This window comes from Anser anser (genome assembly GCF_964211835.1).
Source record: "Anser anser genome assembly, chromosome: 2".
NCBI classification, from domain to species: Eukaryota; Metazoa; Chordata; class Aves; order Anseriformes; family Anatidae; genus Anser; species Anser anser.
Window position 1 is genome coordinate 36,550,199 of NC_139721.1, and position 20,641 is coordinate 36,570,839.

A 20,641-nucleotide genomic window follows, 5' to 3' on the forward strand; every position below is an offset into this window, starting at 1 on the left:
GTTCTCAGGAGAGCTGAGGAGACAAGTCCTCCTCTAAGGGACAGGGTTTCCAAAGTCCAGGTTGGTGAGGGATGCCAACAGCATGTGTTTTCTTTCCTTGCTGTTTCTCAGGGTCTTTCCCCTCACGGTCCTCAGTCAGGTCCTTCAGTTCCAGTGTCCCTGGGCCACCCACCTCGTGTTGGGCCATGTGCCTTCCATGGTTCAGCGTATGCTTTCTGGAGGCCCTGTTTTGTTTGAGGTAAGCTGAGTGATTTTGCTGTCAACTGGTAGGACTGAAAATAGACAGTGCTTGGTTTTATTTTCTACTAGGGCCTTAATTACCCTCGAGGAATCTCTGTCTTGGTGCTCTTATGTGATGGGACGGAGGGAGGTGACACTGCTCGCCTCCCAGGGCCACAAGGAGACTGGACATCATTGTCCATAGTGCGCTTCTGATCAGATGAATAAACATATGTGTAATGTCTAATGCCTGGCTGTGCCAGGGCTTTTCTCTGAGTATCTAATAAAAACAGAAGGCTTTTCCACTACTACAGTACTGGGACCGTTCACAAACACGTAATTCCGGGCTCTTCCTGTGGGGGAACAAACCTTGGATTTTTGCCATCAGATGTGTGTGTTCTTCGGTATCAGAAAACCTGCCTTTATTTCTCACAAAATCCTTCCAAAAGGCTTTTAAGTCACCAAGATCCATATGTTACCACATGCTACATGTTTCTTTTATTTTTTGTATGAATAGGACATATTTTATTTGAATCAATAAAATAGGTATCTACTACAATACAAGAAATCTTCACAGCAGTTCCTGGGATACAGAGGAGTTAATTATGCATCTTGCAAATCTCTCCTTCTCTCGCAGACACAAATTATAAATTAAATAAATAAGGAAACCATAAATACACATTTCAAGATACAGCAAATATTATGTAGAAACATTAACCATCTCTTCTCCATCCTCATACTGCTTAAAGCTATTAATTAACAAAATGAAATACTAAGGTACAGCTCTCAACAGACAAAACGCTTGCTGCCCTGGACTGAACTCTCCAGGTCACATTAGCTACAAGGGCAGGTATCGCAAGTACTCAGAGCCTTAATTCCCCCAAATGCAGCAAATGGACATTTCCCTCTGTTTTTCTGCTTTTTATTTTTGCTTTGCTTAGGGAATGAGTCCAGTTATTACTGTTCTCCCTACTCCTTGAACGTATGTGTTGCTGTACAAGCAAATAGTCCCACCCAATGCACTAGGTTTACCTATTCACGTAAAAATAGCATGTGCCACCAAGGCCAAAGCTGCTGGCAGGGCTGGGGGCAGGGGAGGGGATAGTGTGGTTCATGATATTTGTAAAACACATTTCAGGAAAAATTTGGGGATGGCTCCAGCTCGGTTCAGCCACAGAGGACCTGATTTTGGCAGAGTTACACCATCTAGACTATTGCACGTGGGCAGTGGGTGAAAAGCTCCAGCTGAAAGGTGGGGTGAACCCCTGTGAGGGGTTTGCCTCCTATTGTGTGTGGTTAACGGGGAGCTGTGTGATTCTCCTCTCCCGGGAGGATGCAAGAGAAGCAGGAGAGGAGCTCATCTCCCTGGGCTGGGTCTGCCTCAGGCTGGTTGCCTTTGGTAAGAAGGAGAAAGGGGAGAGGCTGTGTGATTTCTATCTGTGGTGCTGTCCTCCAAGTTACTGAGCACCGATGGGCAGCTGAGGTGTTTTATGAAGGCCTAGTTCCTCTCTCCTCTTGGCAGACTCAGGGTGACAAGACATCATATGTTTTTAAAGGAGCCCTTCCAGCCACATCGCACCTTCTCCAGCACGTCCAGCTCCTTGGAGCAGCTGGGGACACGCACTCTCTAAAGCAAGCTGGGTACCAGTCTGCTGCAGTTGCTTTCACATCACACAGACTTTGGTTTCTCAGCTGTGAACCTTTCCTGTGTACCTCTCCACCCTTCTCACCCCAAAGCCAATGGACCTGGTTGCTTTTGCAGCCTTTCCCTTCTGCCTGGGCTGTGCCTTGGTACCTCTGATTTGGTGGCCTTTGGCTGTGGATCACTGCCCAAGCCTGCACCTCTGTAGGCTGTAATCCAAGGCTCTCTCAGTCCTCCGCTGGAAGAGAAACTTGGAATACGTTTTTTCAAAGCCCAAGTTGAAGATGATCTTAACACAAGCAGCGGATGAAGTTGGCAGATACCACAAGTGCAGAAATTACCTGGGTAGTTGTGGTAGGAAGGGAAGGAGATGTAACTGCAGTTACGCTGCTGGCTGCAGTCATACCATTCACACCTCTGGCGCACCAATGGCCACCTATTCATTTATGCTTTGGAGCCCTGGCAGTTAGATCAGAGAAAATCATCATTGCTATGAGCTGCAGCACCCATAATTTCCCCAAGTTTATATTTAAAATCGTGTATTTAGGCAAACCAAAGTCTTGTACAATAACCAAGGGAGCACTTACGTGAGACAAGTATTGTTCTTGACTAATACAATGTTGTCTGTAATACCAGTGACATTTTTTGTATTACTTTTTTTTTTTTTGAGAGGAAAGCTCAAGGGACCATGGTCAGCAATTTCTAATTTTGAAAAAAAAATGGGGGTAGGGGATTCCATTGAATCCACCAGCTCATAAGCAAAGGTCTGGTGTATGCAAATATCTCACATTTAGATATCTACTTGCATCATTTATGTATTTTCTTTTCTACTAGCATTTTGTGCACTTAGGAAAATATTCTGTGCCACACAGGTAGACAGCAAGTTACTGACTTAATAATCAGGTTGAATGGAAGAAAGTATTTCTTGAGGTTATTCAGTAGCTCATAGTTTGAACTGGCAGGGCACTTTAAAGCACCAGTGACTTGCCATGTGGCAAAGTTTGGTAAATCTGTATTTGCAAACTTGCTCAGTTCTGACTCATCTTTTCTTTAAAATTTTTTGCACCTTTTACTCCTATCTTGAAACATCAAAACTGAAGAAAAAAGATGTCTAGCATACGTCATTCAACCAAGCAAATTGTAAGATGCATTTTTTGTCTCCTTTCTCAGAAGAGAGGATATGAGAAGAGGAAGAGGGCAAGCAGTGGTACACAACAAGCAAACCCCTGGCACTCAATGGCACTCAGTAACAAAACCAGAACCATAACCTTGCAGGAACACACGAGCATCTTGGCAGGCTTCTCTTGTTGTGAGTCTGAGCTGATTCAGACAGGGCATGTACAATAGGTCAGCAGCAGTTTCAGCATTGAGTCAAGACGTAAATCTAGTGGGATACTTGGGGTTCTAGTGTATTGCAACAAAGAAAGGCTAGCACGTTGCAGCACACTCACCATTTTTACCTTAATTAGCCTTTCTCCTACCTTTCTGAGGCAATGGCATCAAGTAATGAAAAGGATATCGTTTTCCTGGGGGAGCTGTGCTGTGTCTGTTCCCTTATCAATCCTAGAGCACCTTGTCCTGGCTAAAGGAACTTCTGTCTTTCTGAGTGATGCCAGGACTCATCAGTCTGCCTCAAAGGCACTGTTGGTTGCCCCCAGGTACTCCGACTTCTTCTTGTGCTTCATCCACATCTTCCTCAGCAGGCTGGGCGTCCCGCACAGGTTGCCTCCTGTCAGTGGTAGAGAAGCTTCTGCTCCTGGTGGCAGGGTCAGGTCGTACTCTGCCATCTTCCTCAAATACTGCCTGTGGCTGGCAAATAAAGCACAGGAGGGCTGGAATAAAGCACTCATCTCTGGGGCCCTTTTTCCTTCCCTATGATGACCAGCCACTGAAACCCGTGGGCTGCCCGTTTCCGAAGGTATGGGTGTCCCCATGACGCTGTGACAATGAGCATTTATACTATGCTCAGACTGTTCCTTAATTACACTTCAGAGACAAAATGGCAACTTAATTAAATTTTCCAAACTGCCTTAGGACCAATATTATAGACTACTTAGGGGAAAATACTTAAATTTTGAATTTAGATTTTTTTTTTCCTAGTGACAGAACTGTAGCTGACACCAGGGTGGCTGTACAATAGCCACGGTTACCAAAGTCATCGATGTGTTCTTCAGCCAATTCCTCCCTCCCTTTGGGAAGCAAGCAGAGCTTCTCTGAGCAGGTTTTACAGCTGCGATTCAGAGGTCTGCGGCTGAGGAATTCCTTGTGATCCTGGTGAAGTGGTGCCTGCCTGGGGGGTGTCACCCGTTCCCTCCTCACCAGGCAGTGCCCACGCGCGGCTGCGTTGGGGAGGCTGGGGCAGGGGCTGGGGCTGGGGCTGGGACTCACTCGTCTGCGCGCGGGTGGTCATCCGTGGGGGAGCCTGTGAGAGCCGCCGGCTTCGCTGCGATGGGGATGGCTAGCGATGATGGGGGCTGCTGGGGGAAAAGAACAGCGCTGGTGAGTGGGAACCTTAGTCTGAGGAAAGAGGCTTATTTATTTATTTATTTATTTTTAAGGAAAATGAATACATACTGTAAATCTCTTAGCAAGAAAAAGCAGGTTAAGGACCTGACTGCTGTACCCTTGCCCGCACATACATTTTGCTCACGTGAATGGTCTCACTGGTTTCAGCACAGCGGCTGTACGAGCAGGACTTACACCTCCCAAAAAATGTGGGAGGTTAGCAGAACTTTTTATTCCTTAGTTTTTACGCCTGGCTTCTTTGGTGCAGGTCACACCTACGGCTGCTTTCCACAACCATCACAATTTCTTGAGCCTTTATGAATGTTTCCCCTGAACTGGATACTTTTAGGTGTGCTCTGAAAGAATCCCAGACTTAAAGATGTTTGAAATTACTTCTGCAAATACTCTCTGAAATTCAACCAGGTTAATTGCTGGTAGGTGTAATTAGTTTCATTACATTAATAAAATTAATGCTGTTAATTCTGACCATCCTTAAATATTGGTCGTTTTCCTTGAGCGTAGGCCAGCTAACAGCTAGCTGGTATATTGTAGCCATCCAAAGAGCATTTGAAGCCATAAAGTTTCTGTAGCTTAGTTTAGTGTTTGTCAGAAACTTTTCAGAGCCCTATTTTCTGTTTGAAAATCTATTTTTTACAGAATGTAAGGACTTCGAAAATTGTTTTTGTAAAAAAAAGAGGAGGAAAATATTTTAGTAAAGCTGAATCATTCTGAACCAAAACATTTTGTCCCTACTACAGAACAAATTTTCAGATTTTGTATGATGATTTCCTGTTGACTCTGTATTCACCTTTGTGATTGATCTGATCATCTTTTCAGCGTTACGTTCCGGAGTGTGTGAATTATTTGACACTTATTCCATCTTAGAAATACATCTTTTCCCAATTGATGAGGTTTCCTGAGGAGCAAGAGGCTAATTCCTCCCAAGCCTTGCCAGGGCTGACCATGCAGGTGCCTGCCTGCCTCCACCCTACAATGTGTCCCCGGTTCAGGAGGGGCAGCTCTCCTGCGCCAGCCGCTGCTCCCAGCTGGGTAGCCCCTGGCATCAAGCCTGTCTCAAAGCCTTGAAGAAGACTGTGAAACCTGCAAGTGCTGCCACTCTGTTAATGTGGGACATGTTAACAGGTACTAGGTTTTAATATGCATTAGGCAGCGGTAGGTGGTCTTGCTGTATTCACTTACCAAAGATTTTCTATCTGACTGGTGATTACAGGACTTGGATGACTCTCGTTCAGTTATTCCCACTGCAAAGCATAAGAAACAGGGCATTATTAGTGATTATCCCATTGGCACAGCTTGTATTAAAAGCATCCTTCCACATACTTAAGCTAAGTATGAAAACAGCCAGGGTTCAGGTTGTAGTTCCACCAGATCTGATTATAGCCAAAAGTGAAAAAAAAAAAATCTTTATTCTGATAATCTACTGCGATGTCAAAATGAGTGATATTGAAATTGCTTAAGTAATTACAAAAAAAGCATTTAACTGCGCTTAGACTTTTCAAATGAGATGATGAACTTTCCTTAGACCAAATGGGAGCCTTTTCCCACTGCTAACACTTTTATATGTATGTGTGTGTGTGTGTGTGTACATGTGTATACACTTATTTTTATAAAAGTGTGTATGTACATGAAAAAAGCTAACTCAGTTTTTGTGCACACTTGAGCTCCCCACCAGGTTTGTCCTGCCTAGGAGCAGGGAGTCATTCTCCTTTCTGGGTTGACCCATGGAATTATTCTTACACGGACAGCGATGTGTGTGACATCCACCCCACCACAGGGAGGGATTTTAACTTTTCTCTCTGCCTCTGGCCGAGTGGGACCTCTCTCTGCTGTCCTTGAGCCTGGAGGTTAGCTTGCAATTACAGGCGTGTGCTCAGCCGAGAACTTCTCCCCATGTAAATGCTCGCTGACATTCCTGCTAGTTGTGCCAAGGAAATAAATGAAGAAGGGATTCCAGATTTTTTCTCACAGAGCCAAATCCTCCCATTTGGCTGTGGGAATGATGTGGATCTCTCTCTCTCTCTCTCTCTCTCTTTCTTTTTTTTTCCTCCCCTCTTTCTTTTCATTCCTGGCCATTTTTAGGTGTCTGCTCTTTTTTAAAAGTGGTATTCAAGTAAGGGAAGGGCAGAGACTTACGGAAACACCAGGACTCACCAAGATAGAAGATACAATATGATTCACAACTGCTGTTACCAAGGAAATATAAATAATAACTGGAAACCACAGAAATAGCAGGGATGCTGCTTATAGCACTGTCTCCAGCGTGAGTTAACAGTCAGAAATATCTTGTCCTTCTGGGGGCAATAGCTGACCAAGATAAATATCTCAACTAGCTTCTCTCCTGCTGCTCTCCCCCACCAGTAATTCCATTAGGTACCTAACCGTATCCCTCACGTCAAAGTTTAATTCAATTACTTTCTCTCATCTTGTGTGTTAGGTTACTAACAGTATTGGGAAAGTGGCTCCAGGCACCAGTGCTTCAGCTAATGTCCATATATATATATATTCCCATTATACATAATATATATATATATAGTTACAATATATAAACTGTATTCTATAACAATATATAATCTATATAAATATTACAATATATAAACAATATATATAAACAATATATATATAAACAATAAACATATATATATTGTTTGTTTGTTTGCTCTTATATTGTCTGATTCTTCCATTCAGCATGCCCCTATTTTTACATATAGAAAATGTTCTGGTCAACTTTTGCAAAATATTTAAGCAAAAGTAAGTCCTCATGGCTTCAATTTGGTAAGTGCTCGTCAGGACAGGGGTGGCTGGGTGCACTGTGAATGCCACTTCAAGAAGGTGCTCTGGATGGCCAAGCACGGGACAAGGGTTGCTCCAAACCTTTTACTATGACTTTGCCCTATATTTCCAAGATGAGTGCTTGTACAAAACCGAGTACTTCTTTCATGTAGAATAAATGCATATATACACTTAAATATTTAATCTATCCACCCTGTGAAGCAGAGCACAGCTTTGAGGGCTGTCAGGAGTTTATTGTTCTGGCCTTGACACCTGACCTGCTCCATGCTAGTACGGACTGTCCTTATGCCTTGATATTTGTACAGCGTTTCTAATGCTAGCAATAAGCAAGCTGATGCTCTCATCTGTACTCTTTGCACATTTCTAGCTTCCTATGAAAATTTAACTGTTTGTTCTATTACCCAGATTTCAATTTGTGCTTTATCAAATCTGTAGTCTGCTTAATATTCAGCAATAATTGTCTATGAAGCAGGCCTGGAAAACACCAAAGTCAGAACTATTCCCAGTAAGGATGTTGAAGGATGTTTTTGAGGGGTGAAATTTATGTAGAGGGCACATTTGTACGGAAATTAATGCAAACAGATGTTGTACATCCTGGGACAAATATATATATATCACTTTATAACACATTAGGCTGGCTCTCCAGCTGTTGAGAAACAGCTGCAGAAACCTTTCTGCACTCTTCCATGGCACCTCATTCTCTGTGTAGCTATTTGTTAGTACAACGCCTGCTGAAACCAGAAGCTGTAGCACATCATCCAACCCAAACCGTTCTATGATCCTTTGATCATAGCAAAGGGCTATTTTTATTTTCATACAAATATTTGCAAACACTTCCGCTTTTCTCCCCTTACAATGCTAAATTTGTAGTCAGGTGATCAAAAGTTATGAAGCACCAGAACTGGACCATGATTATTTTATTCCCCTTTGAGATTCAGGCTCTAATTTGTGACCAGAAACCATTTTTCCACAGATTGTTCTGCCCCATTCAGTGCACCACATAGAGAGTGTTCACTCAGAAAGTAGTTATTCATCCTCAGCTTTTATTGTTCAGTAGGCGGTCCTATACCCAGTTTTCCCACCAGTGAATCCTCTGAGGGCTAGACTATTCATTTTTATGGCCTTTTCTGTATTGCTGGTCACTGTGGTCAACATCTGCACAAACGTTAAAAAAAAATCCAACAGCTTCATAGGCTCCTGGAGGATAAGGGGTTATACTGGGGAAACAAAGAGTTTAACAAAGAGTTTAAGATTAGAGTTTCCTGAGACGAAGTTTTCAGAGGAATTGAGCAGAATGCAGCACGGTTTGCAGTCAAAGTACAGCTTTTTGTGGCAGCTAGAACTGAGTGCTCCTGGGTATCAGAGTCTGAATTGTGAAATGGGCACCCAGAAAACAGGGGATGTATCAGCTGTGTTAGGTGATGTGCATCGCTGAGGAACCCGTTGGCAGTGAGGGACAGAGCTTAGGGAACTATTTCAGGAACTTGGAGATGTCCCACTGCGTTCTCTGAGCACTTTCTGTGCCAGCATCCTACTAATGTCCTCATTATGCTACACAAGCTAAGGTAGCCCTAGAGGAGCTCTGGTGTCCTGAACAGCTGCTCCTGGTGAAATTGGCTCCTGGTGAAATCCTTTCTCCCTCTATCTGCTCCTCCAACAGTCCCTTTTGCCTCTGTTTTATTTCCAGATCTCTTGCTCAGCACAGTTAATTTAACCTTAGTTGCTCCCTCTTTCCCATTCAGTTTCTTTGCCCAATCACTTCCCTTTCTCCCCTTATGAGAACTGTTTCCCCCATTTTCCACTCCTCTTTTCAGATTCCCGCATCCTTTCTCCCATTGGTGCCTATCTGGTCTCTTTTCCCCTTTGCTCCCCCTCACAACAGACACCACAAGTCTCTTCTTTCTCCCCTAGTACCTCTCTGCCACCCACTGCCCCCCAGCCAGTCCCAAACACTCCTGCTCCATCCCTCCTCCAACCCCTCAGCCCCAGCTCTTTGTTCAGCCATGTCCTGGCTCCTTTCCTGGTTTCAGATCTTTCCCCACAGTCCCAAGCTCAATTTGTCCCTTCCCAGTTTCCCAGGCCCTGCTCTTGCCCACTCCGTGTTCAGATCAGGTGGCTTACAAACCACGCAGTTGCAGACCAGTGGTGTGAAGAACATGCTCGTTCATGGTAGGATCTGCTTTACATTTTTAACAGCTTTTAACAGCTAAACTTCCTATGTCTCTACCAAACGTGTGGCATATGGGGTTTTTCAAAGTCTTTTAGCTGGATTGCATCTGGGTGGTTTTTCATGGGAGAGCAAAAGGTGTGTTTTTGATTAAAAGGCCATCCCATGCCAAACTTCATGGCCCTGCTCCAGCTTCCTCCTTCCAAGCATAACACATCAGCACTGAAGGAACTGAACGACCAGTCTGTTTATGTTTATTCATTTCCTTGTTTTTGCATTGGCAAACTCTATTTTCTCCTTCATGGGTTCTCACAAATATGATGAACAAGTTTTGGTTGAAAAAAAAAAAAATCAGGCCCGTGGCTGACAGCCAGAATCTAAAATTTCATCCCAAATGATTATGTTTTGGCAAATTTTAAGGAACTGAACAGGGATCTTATATAATAAGATGAGTCAGGCAAGCTCAGTTATAAGCAATCTATCATTGCTACAATACTGTCAACTCTTGGAAAGGGAGAGTTTATGACTTTGAATAAAGCAAGTGCTGCTTTATTAGCTTGCTCTTGCAGGGAGCAGAGCTCTGCAATGATGTGGTCTTTATCTCATAAATTCCACTGAGTGTTTTAAGCATGGAAGTACCCTTTCCCAACATAACAAAATGTCTGCTTCACTGCAGACTGGACGACTGCAACATCTAGAAATGTTCTGAAGCGATGGAGACCCAGAAGGCGGTGGAGCCATTTCTGAGGACTTACCGTGCATGGTGGTGCAGGGTCCCTGCTGCCCGCCCCGCAGGCGGCCCAAACCCCGCACCTCCTCTTCTCTGTAGAACATTTGGTGGAGATTACCGTGGTGGGGCTGACAGTCAGACACTGCTATCACCTGCAGGGAAGAGGTAAAAGCCTCCTGTTAGAGCCAGGCTGGGACAGGGCCACCTTTGCAGGCCCCCAGGGGGTCTGCTGTCGGAGTCCCGATGGAGCAGCCTTGGCTGGGAGCAGTGTGCTGCTTGCTCCTCTGATTGCTTTCCTGCCATCTGGGGAGAGGTTTGTTTGGTGGGGACCGGGGTGGGATTCATCTTGTTTGGTTTCTGACTCTGAGCTTCAGAAATACAAAGCACGGAAAAATCAGGTGTGTTCCCTCGGGGACCCAGGTGCTGAGCGGCAGCTTCCTGCATTCGTTTCAAGAGAATGAAGTGTGGCCCTCATTAACTTCTACTGATTCAGGATACCCCTCTGAGTCAGCTTAGCTTTAATTTCTTATTGCATCATATTTTGGGCAGTCAGTTAAAGTTACGCAATGTGAATCAAAAATGCTATTTCTTCAGGCCTCTCCTGTCTCACCTGCTATTTGACAAAGAAAAGGCCTCATTCCACCCACCGGTCTGCCTTCTAACAAACACTCCAGATAAAAACAAGACAGCATTGAGGCACGTCCCCTTGCATTCATAAAATCGTTCAATTTCTTTAAATAAATTAGAATTCGGTGTACTGTTAATGTGCAATATTCTGTGTTTGTGAACCTTCAGGCAGATTTAAAAACACGTGCAAACAGATGTTTCCCAAAACCGGAACAAAATAAAAGCCCAAACCTGACCGCTTTTTACTTTTTCAGATTCCTTGTATCCGCAGGAGTCTGGTCTGGATCCTCCTGACCGGTGGGACCAGGAGCAGACAGCAGGCACAAATGCTGCTGCAAAGGGCTGGTGAGGCCACCAAGCCCTAATCCGAGACCTAAGAGGGGTTTTCTTCTAGTTCGGTGCGTCTTGGCACACAGCCTAGCCCAGTCCCTTCTCTGTAAGCTACTTAAGGACATGCCCGGTGCTAAGGTAAAACCAGAGGGACTGCTGGTGTCCTTGAAGTCAGGCACGTGCACCAGGTGGGGCCTGGCTCTCCTGACCAGGAATCTGGCACTGCCGGACAGGGCTGGGCCACACCATCCTGCCCAAAACTCAAGAATGAGGGGGCTGATGGTGGCAGGAGGCCTCCTCTTGCTGCTCCATCATTTAGCTCTTGCTCACACGTGGTCTTGTCTGGTGTGTGGCTGAAAATTTCTGCAGCCCTCTCCTACCCAGACACCTGAGGTCGCTGCTTTTGCATGGTCATGGAAAGAGCATTTTTGGTAAGTAGGATGCGGGCTGCAGCAGTCTCTAGTCCTGAAAGTGGCTTGTTTGATCAGTGTAAACCACAACTGACTTGAAACTTAACAATCTGCCGGTGCATTGCAGGGGATGATATTTAGTTTGAACTCCGTAAATAGCAGGAATTATTTAGGCACGTTATCTATGTTCTCAAGGTCTCTTGCTACATGCCGTATCAGTAGTGCCATAACACCCTCAAGCAAGTTTCAGTGCCATTTGCCATTACAGTCAGGGACAGCAGCACCATCTCAGTTAACTTGCTTGTTTGCAGCATTTGGCTGTAGTACACTTTGGGAGTTTCTCAACTCCTAATTCGAGACTTCACTGCGACTTTGGCTACCTCACCCATTACTGTAATACATAAAGACTTATCTAGGTCAGGAAACTAAACCTGCTGCAACACACTTTTGATCTAAAGTGGAGCTGACATTTCTCTAGGGTACTTAGGGTAAGGCAGAAGGATCAGCTAGAAGTCACTTTTCTTTTCTAAATGCACTAGGAAATTTAAATCTTGTGTGAATGGCAGAGTCATCTAGACTCTGCCGAATTAGTACGCTGCTCTTGAAATAATTACTAACTTAAACCTCTATGTCATTTGCACGGTTCATTCTGTTTGCAGGATGCTGACTCTGAATTCAGAGCTCAACAAAATGTCTTTTTTTTTTTTTTTTTTTGTGGACATGTACGTGAGGGCACTGAGGCCTTGCACACCTGCTAGTGTTGCACAAGGGACACAGAGGACACAGGAGCGTTGCAGGACAGTGCAGAGGCTGCTCCAGCAACCCCATCAGCACTCTTGGAACCAAAGCCCCCCAGAAGGGGCCAATTAAACATCTGGATTTGGGTAAAACTTCAAAGCTTAGAGGCTGGACGATGAGCTGATTGTTTATAGAGGAAATATCAGATTTTTGGAGCTAAGCTCTTTTTGATGGTCTAATGCTGATCTAATTTTTAATGTGGCAGCACTAGCATACACAGAGGGATTTGCCAGCTTTCTGCAAAGTATTCAGGTACAGTCATCGAGTGTTTTTAGAGTTGTTATCCCAATACTTGGGGAATAGGAGTGCAAGGAAATCAAAAGAAAGGATCTACTCTCACTGGGAAGAACTTTTAATAGGACAACAGGAACTGCAAATAACAATATCATTGAAATAATTTTATTAAAGAAGGTGCTTCTCCCTTTCACCCTTCCACTGCCATGGTTGTGCTTTTGGGGTGGATTCTCAAATGTCATTGAAGTTACCTTAGGTCAGTCGCCTGAATGTTAAATCACTCAGTGCTACACTGCTTGAGTATTTTTGCCATGAAAAAAAGTCTGGCAGATGTCCACACTGCTCGCTATTTTTGCCCTTCCCTAGGATTAAAGTTGTGCATCCACTGCAATCACCAGAGCAGAAGCTCTCAAGTTAGCTGAGGCATTTCTACAGCACAGACTGCAGGTGCAGAAGTAAAAGTGAAAAATAAATAATCATACTGCTACGTTAGTGTGGGTATAGAAATTGGTAATCACAACTTCCTCACAGGCATCTATATTCCACTGGGTGCAATTTATTTGAATGGTTGCACATCAGCAGCTGCATCACACTGAAAAAGAGGAATGCACGAGTCAAAGAGCTGACTGTCCAAATTGCATTGGTTTGCAAACCTTGCTTATCTGGATCTGCAGACCATTCCTTAGGCTTGGTGCTCCCGCAGCTAATATGATGCTGTGTGCATCATGACTAAGAGCTGGTCAAAGGATATCTTTAATTGGGGTCAGGAAAGCCCCAAAGGAAGAAGAAAATCATATCAAAATACAGCAACAAAACAGGGACTTTCCTCTCTTGTTTTCTTAGACCTTTGTGAGTATAGTGCTGAGTACAACAGCTGACCCAACCCAAATTAAATATTAGAGGCCCCCTACATGACAGAAACAATTTTCTGCTGAGTTTTTAAACATCATAACAGACATAAGGTTGTCCTAGCTTTTGATGAGAGCTAGCTGAAAATTATCCAGCTGAATAGGTTTATGAGAAAGTTCTGATTAGAAGAAGTTTGGGCATTTGGTTGGAAAAGTATTTATTTTGTCAAAAAAAAAAAAAAGAAAAAGAAAAAGAAAAGAGGAACTATTTAAGCATTCTGCCGTATTAGAACAATTCACTTTTTGATTGGACTTTTATGCTATTTTTACATTATGTGACAACATATGAGAGAGCATAACAAATAAAAAAGAAATATCTAAATACAGCTTATTTTGAGCAACACTGGGACACTGAATTTCATCCTCATTTGGGTCAAAGAGTCACTTTGAGACCTCAGCCCAAGTGACTGGATGAAAATAAGATGTTTACAAACTGAGAAAACACACACTTTATTTTTATTTTTTTTTTCTTTACTCAAAACCACAGGGATATTCCTGACTCTTATTGGGGTCCACTCCAGGTATCCTATGAAGTATTTGGGTTCTGTGATCTGCTTTAATAACCAGGAGAGGGGATGGAAGCAAATATGGCAAGTTTTTTCCCAGTGCATGGGTACGTGTGGTAAGCAGGGGGACCCGTGGTGCTGTGGGGAGATTAGGGAATCTGGACTATGAAGAGGAGGGTATCTACAAATGGGGAGCAGGATGGTAAGTTGGACAGAGCATGGGAAGAGGAAAGACCATGGAGCAAAATGTTTCAACAAAGTGCTAGAGAACTACCTGTGTCTGTAATGAGAAGAAACACTTTGACAGAAGAGTCTTAAAGCTTGTGATTTAACATGCACAAGAGAAAGCGGGGCTGTCGTGCCTACAAGACAGAACTGCAATAAAAGGATGATGAAAGGGGTCGTGAATAGGCTAACTGGGTTTAAGAAAGGAAAATTGGCTCCGAAGACAAGAAAACTCAAATGAAACCAATGTTTCAAAGTGTCTAAATTTGGAAAACATTTTCTCAGTGTTCAGATCTTTTGCTAATGCTGTTATTACTATTTATTTAATAATAATGCCCAGCAGACATAATCAGGGACAAAAATAGTTAGAGACCTATTGAAGAGAACTGCAATGAACACAAGTCACCCATTCAGTGAAAGGAAAGCAGGGAATGAGGAGAAAAAAGCTGAGACTGTATAGCACAGTGCTGTGGGAAATGTTTAGGTATTTTTCTGCCCAAAGCAGGAGTGAGCACTGGGCTGGATTGTAGGGATGGAGAGAGAGGAGAGAACCACACACAGATGCAAGCTGCTGAGATGTTTAGGAGCCAGGTTGACCCCGTGCCACCATGATCAAGGGACAAGCATCCTCCTGTGGCTCTCTTAGAGTCATTTATTTGACTGGAGGTTACAGCCCATTGCTTGATGTTTTCCTCCCAAATTCTCTGTGTAATGTGGTACTGGCTCCTTGGTTAATGTGTGTACGTTTTGTTATGATTTGCTTGTTTTTCTTTCCTGCCTGTCCCTCCGGCACTATTATTAGTGCTTTATGGATAGGAGTTAAGTCTGTGAATCCCTCAGATGACCCGTGTTGATAAGCTGTGTTCATTTTGAATAGCTCTGCACAAAGACCTTATTTTTTGAGGAGTTTCAAAGTAATTCTGTAAAAATCTGTATATACAGACTAAATCATCTGTAGCTGTATAGGAACTCCCTTTTCTCATTCTCTGTATCAGACACTGCTGAACTTCTTTGCCCTGAAAGATCTGCTTCCCATTTCTCCATGACATTTTGAAAGATAAGCTTAGCCAAGTAGAATGAAAACAAACAAAAAAAAAGAGAGGGAGGGAAATTTTTCTTACGCTCTTGGTTAGGATGTGCTGCGTACTTTTGGCTCTCCTTCGGGCAGGACTACATGCTGTGAAAAGAACAACAGAAAAATGGTCAGGGTGGGGTGGAGGCAGACATGCCCAAGTAGCAGACAAGGGTGGTGCCCACTGAAGATGCTGGTGAGGATCTTGCTGGTTTGTGGTGGAAATGGGCACTGCTCTGTTTGGGGCGAAGTGTTAGGAGACCAGCAGAGACCCTCACCTCAGGTAGGTTTTCCTGCCCCGATGTAGGGGGGCAGGAGCTGGGAGAGAGCCTCCAAACAGGCTCATGGTGTCTGACACTTGTCTGGTGGCTCTGTGCATGTCAGCTCTTCTCTTAGCCCCCATGCAGTCTCTGTTGGGGGACATAGAAAAGATAAGGGCTGGAGCAGCTGGTGTTGGATAATAACTGCTATTATTGGGGGAGAAAAAAAAAATAAAACACCACCACCACCACACCAAAACCTCACCTCATTTCAGTATTTTAAAGTCACTTCTCATTACTTTGTGGTGCTGTAGCTGTGCTACACCAGTGAGATTAGGCCAAATATGCCTCTGAAATGCCTCCAAAAGAATGGCATGGTGGGGAGGGGCGGAAAAAAAAGGGGTTTAAGGAGGATTCCAACTGAAACAACCCAAAATAAAATCTTTTTTTTTTTTTTTTTTAATGTCACCTCAGAGACCATTTTCCAGCTATACAATACAGACATCTGTGGGCACAGGGCAAGAGCCTTCCCAAAGTGTCTGCACGTTCCCATGGGTTTCCAGGAGGAATCTGCCTCTTCCTACAGGAGGCCGTGTCCTGGCCTCCTGTCTAATGATATTTGGGATAGGGGCTCTTTGGTGTTAGGAGAAACTGGTGTTTCTCCTTCCATCCAGCAAGCTTCAACCATGACTAGTATCTACACTGACTTTGGAGAGGCTGATCACTTTATCTAAATACAGATTTTTTTTCCAAAAAGCTCAAATAACTTCATGAAGAAATTTCAGTTTTATCACATTATGTCCAAATAACAACATTTGTGCTACATCTGTTCCTTTTTTCTTTTTCAGCCACAAAATGACCCATTCAGTACTTTAACTTGATGCAGCGTTTTGCTTAAACTTTTTCTCAATTTGATTTCTTAAACCCATGAAGACACCAAAATCATAGGCAAAGCAGAAACACTGGTCACAAGACACATGAGAAATGAGGATCGTAAGCCAAGCTTTTGACTGGTCATTGCACTCACATGGAAGTGATTGGGTTTGGGTGTTTTTTGGACAAAGTGAAGATTGATTAAATGCTTTTAGTTCCAGTTTGACTTCAAACCTGATAAACTCAGTTATTCTCCCAGCTCTCATTGTATCCTACTCTTTGCACGTTAGAATTATTACCCTCCCCTGTATGCAGAATACAGGAGTTATGGCTACAGGATTTAGCAGCTGGTTACAGAAGGGAGCCTACAAAAACTTGCAAAATTCAGAGCCAGGTTTAACTCTAATTCTACATTCTGACCCTGCAGGCAAGGCATGTGAAGGGAGGCTTCCCATTCAGGCTCCATTTGTAGCCCAAAGGCTTTGAAGCATCAGAAAAGTTTGTTAGGGAGTTGCAGGTGACTCTTGCTCTCCAGCTGAGTTTGCCTTTACATTTTTGGCATCCAGGAGCTGCAGTGCTCATCTTCGCTATGTGTTCGTGTTTGTGGAGACTTTGGAAGATGTGGAAGCAGCTGGAGTTGGCCCAAGGCTTTTCATTCCTGCTGCTAATCTGAGTTCCTGCCTTGAGGCGATGAGGTGCAGTCCTGAAGGACCTGGGCCTACTGCTCCCGCTGCCTGTGGGGCCGTGGGGGTGAGTGACAGCAGAGGTGGCCTCCACAGTGCTGGGCACTGCTGCCCACACCACGGCCTCTCCTTGGATGGTATGAAGGAAAACTGAGCAGCTTTCGGGGCCGTGGTACAAGAAGAGCTGGCCGCAGGACCAGAATCACTCTTCCTACACAGCCTGCGTTTGTCTAAGAGCTACCCTTGTCTGTGAAGGACAATGTCAGCAATGACTTGTGGCGTCCCGTAATTTCTCCCTTGCACACCGGGAAGTCGCCAGCCCTGGGGTGTGTAAGCGCTCAGTCACAGGAATCCAGGCATTTTGGCAATTTTAGTGGGGGAATCTAGGCAAACCAGGAATCTTAGTGCCTACAGCCACTAGCCCGCAGGTCTGGGGATCTCAGCTTTAGGTATCTCACTGTTCAGGTACTTTCATGGATCCATCTGAAATCCCCGTTTCGGATGGGTGGTCTGATTTTCTGCAATGTTGAATACCTGCAGGCACCACTGAAAACCAGACCACCAGCTCAGACACCACAGCGAGGATACAAGTACTGAGCATTAGGACCCCATAAGACAGAAACAGAGTTTTGGCCAATCTCTGCCCATAGTTAAGCAGGATGGTAAGACAGGAGGTAATAAATCTTGTCCAAGTCCCCTGCTAGCAACCTGCTGAGGTACAGGGTGCTTACACACCTATCACAAGCAAGTTATCTGCGTGCACAGTTAGAGAGTGTGCTCAGCTGTCAGCCTGATCACAGCCTGTTTTGAATGGGGTGGTATCCTCAAGGATCCCTACTGCCTTCTCCTGCATGAGTAGTTTTATATTTTAAAACATGGCAAGCATGGAGTGAAAACCATACAAGCACAATGAAGTTGTTTTTTTTTTCTTTTTTTTTTTTTCCTTTGAATGTGTTGTAACTTGCTTTTGAAGCTGCTGCAATCAGTTTTACTGCTGGTATTGCATTGTGTGAGGACTATAATCATTAATTGTTCGTAGGCAAAACACTTCAATTAAGTGCAGAAAAGTTCAGTGACACAAAGAATCACCTTCACGTCTCTGGTATTTTACGTATTTTACTGCCCAGTGTGAGGAGTACAGTTTATATATATGTCTCCCAGAAGTGAGTACTGTTGTGCTGTTATTGGCACCAGGCTGGTGCACGATGAACCGTGTACTAATGCACTTAATGGTAATAAATTTGCCTATTTTCAGAGTGCGTACGATCCACAGACTGACTCACTCGCTGCCTGTCATTTGCCAGCATACGTGGCAAATGGCTCACATGGGCTGAAGAAAGGGAAGGCATGAAAGGGAAGTCACAGCACCAGCAAACATCCAATTACTTGAATAGCCATTGAAAGAAGAGTGAATTGCGGAGGTAGACGCGAGTGACCCACTTGCACAGGAATACAATGGCAGCAATGAAAACAGTGGGGTTGCAGGGCTCTCCCTGCAAACATGATTTTTCTGCAGGGAGCAGGAGCAGGAAGGCAGGGCTGAATTCTTGCAGATGCCGTTTCTGGATTTGCCTGCAAGAGGCTGTTTGTATGTGCAGTCCAGATTTCAGGCAACAAAAACAATTACAATGACGGTTCACTTTGTCATTTCCACTTACATTCTGAAATTAAGCAGCTGAGAGCTCAGGCTTGCAGCTTGCAAGTAAAGATCAGATCTGGCCCCACAATTTGTTTTCCCTGCTTTTACCTGCTTTCTTTTTCTTGTTGCTGAAATATGCAGCTATTGAGTTTAAACTAATTTGTTCAATCAAATGCAGACTAGGCTTTGTCCGGTTCTTACTCTTCATTACAAGCAATTAATGTTAATCATGCATTCATTTCGAGGGCATGGCTTTGGAAATGTTCCACTTATTGAGCCAGCAGACTTAAATTCCACATTCATGCAGTTCACCCAGTTCATCTGAGCTGCTAACTGCTCACAGAACTTCATTTTCTTTTCTATCACACAGAATAGCCACACAGTTGCAAGCTGTCACTTTAGCAATTACCTCATAGGTACACGAACACTGACTCCAGATCTCTCCCAGTTTTGCCCGTGCAAGGATTTTACACAGCCACAATGTCGAAGCACCTGCATGGATTAGCTCCAGAAAGAAGCAGAGAGCACCGAGCTGGCAGCGCAGCGCGGCGCAAGCAGAACAGACAGATGAGCTGCTCCTTTCAGAGGTTTCTCTGAGGATAAAAACACTCCTTCCATCCAAAAGACAACACCGTACCCAGCATTATAGTTCTGATGTACTCACATTTGGATGAAATCACGGTGGTGAAAACTTCTAAATTTTCGTCGCTGCAGCTGTAAATCTGGTGCATTTTCCACCTCTCTCTCCTGACTGCCTTTCAGCTTCATGCAACTGCTCTGAACTTCTGGTAAATAGGTTTCACTAATCCAATCTGGCTCTGTGATCATTGTCCAGATCTACAAAGGACAGACTGATGCTGTGATCTCATCTCATTCCATATTCTTCATTGCAACATTTTCTGCTCCCATCTGCCTTTTTATGAATACTATTAATGCAAAGATTTAATTTAGCTGTTACTTAAGCCTCTACTCAGATAGGAACATTTTATCCTTTTACCAGTTTGGAGAATCCTCCACGAGAAATGGCTAATAATAAAGTCTGCTCTTTGCAGCTAACGTATGGGCAAATAAAATTTTACAGAAGTGCTGCAAGGTTTTATAAAATGATTTGGGTTACATTCTGTGTACTTTAACACGTTTATCATAAAATGCTGCTCCTCCCATATAACGAGGAGCTGATTCTAAGTGTATTAAGCGCTTGGTACCTCACCTTTTAAGTTCGTAAACATCCAAGCATTCCTGGGCATGTCAGCGTAGAATTTTAAATGCTAAAGAAGGGCATGTCAGGCAGGCATCCGTAGGTCTGTGTGTATGTCCCCTGTGCTTTAATGGTTCCTGAGGGAGGGCAGGTGGCTCAGTCATAACCAGGTTTCTATATGACTTGAGGGATCTTGGGCCTCATTCCACATTTATGCACCTCAGTATAGGGGTGCCTTCCTAAAGGTTTCAAGTTGGTTCCCTCGTGCTCCCATCAGAAATTGTTCCTTCCACATCTGTGGAAATTTGCCCCCTCAAGTTCTGCTGACTTACTTCTTGCCATGGACATCTAAGCTTGAAAATGTTGGCTCGCAGGCTCCAGCAGCAGATGTAGCAGAAACACTTTCAAGTGCTAACAGTGATATTAAATTATATCGGTCCAGCCTTCATTAATACTGCAATTAGCACAAAAATTAATTCTGTCTGTCTTCTCCTATAGAATCCTGTCAGCAACAGTCCCAGTTGGAACATGCCAGCAAACGTGGGCTGTCACTGTCATACTAATGTCAGTTCTCTTTGAACAGATAAATATTGGTCAAATACACATCCTGAGCCTGGAAGGAGGCTCTGAGGAAGGTGTCACTGTTTCGGGCCAGAAAGGAGCGGAGAGAAGCCGCTATCACTTGTTACCTCCCAGGGCAGCCTCCTGCTGTCCGAAGGCAGGGAGTCTACGGCAGGGGCTGGGGGCATTGTTCCAGGAAACCGTGCGCTGCTTAAAACGGGCAGTGGGACGGCGACATAATCG

General features: G+C 44.1%; 1 protein-coding gene across 2 annotated transcripts; it reads right to left on the reverse strand.

Moving 5' to 3' along the window:
- Nucleotides 1-212: 212 nt before the first annotated feature.
- Nucleotides 213-20,313, reverse strand: VXN (vexin). Of its 2 annotated transcripts, XM_083822678.1 has the most exons (7): nt 19,850-20,313; nt 19,304-19,476; nt 15,234-15,289; nt 10,100-10,226; nt 5,567-5,628; nt 4,250-4,338; nt 213-3,670 (listed from the first exon to the last, which is right to left on the reverse strand). In XM_083822678.1, the coding sequence occupies exons 2-7, from the start codon at nt 19,368-19,370 to the stop codon at nt 3,484-3,486; spliced, it is 588 nt and encodes a 195-aa protein (XP_083678804.1). In that variant the 5' UTR covers nt 19,371-19,476; nt 19,850-20,313; the 3' UTR covers nt 213-3,483. The 2 variants fall into 2 exon arrangements, with proteins under 2 accessions (XP_083678804.1, XP_083678805.1); XM_083822679.1 differs by lacking the exon at nt 19,850-20,313 and having other exon boundaries at nt 4,250-4,335; nt 19,304-19,537.
- Between the last annotated feature and the right edge of the window lie 328 nt (nt 20,314-20,641).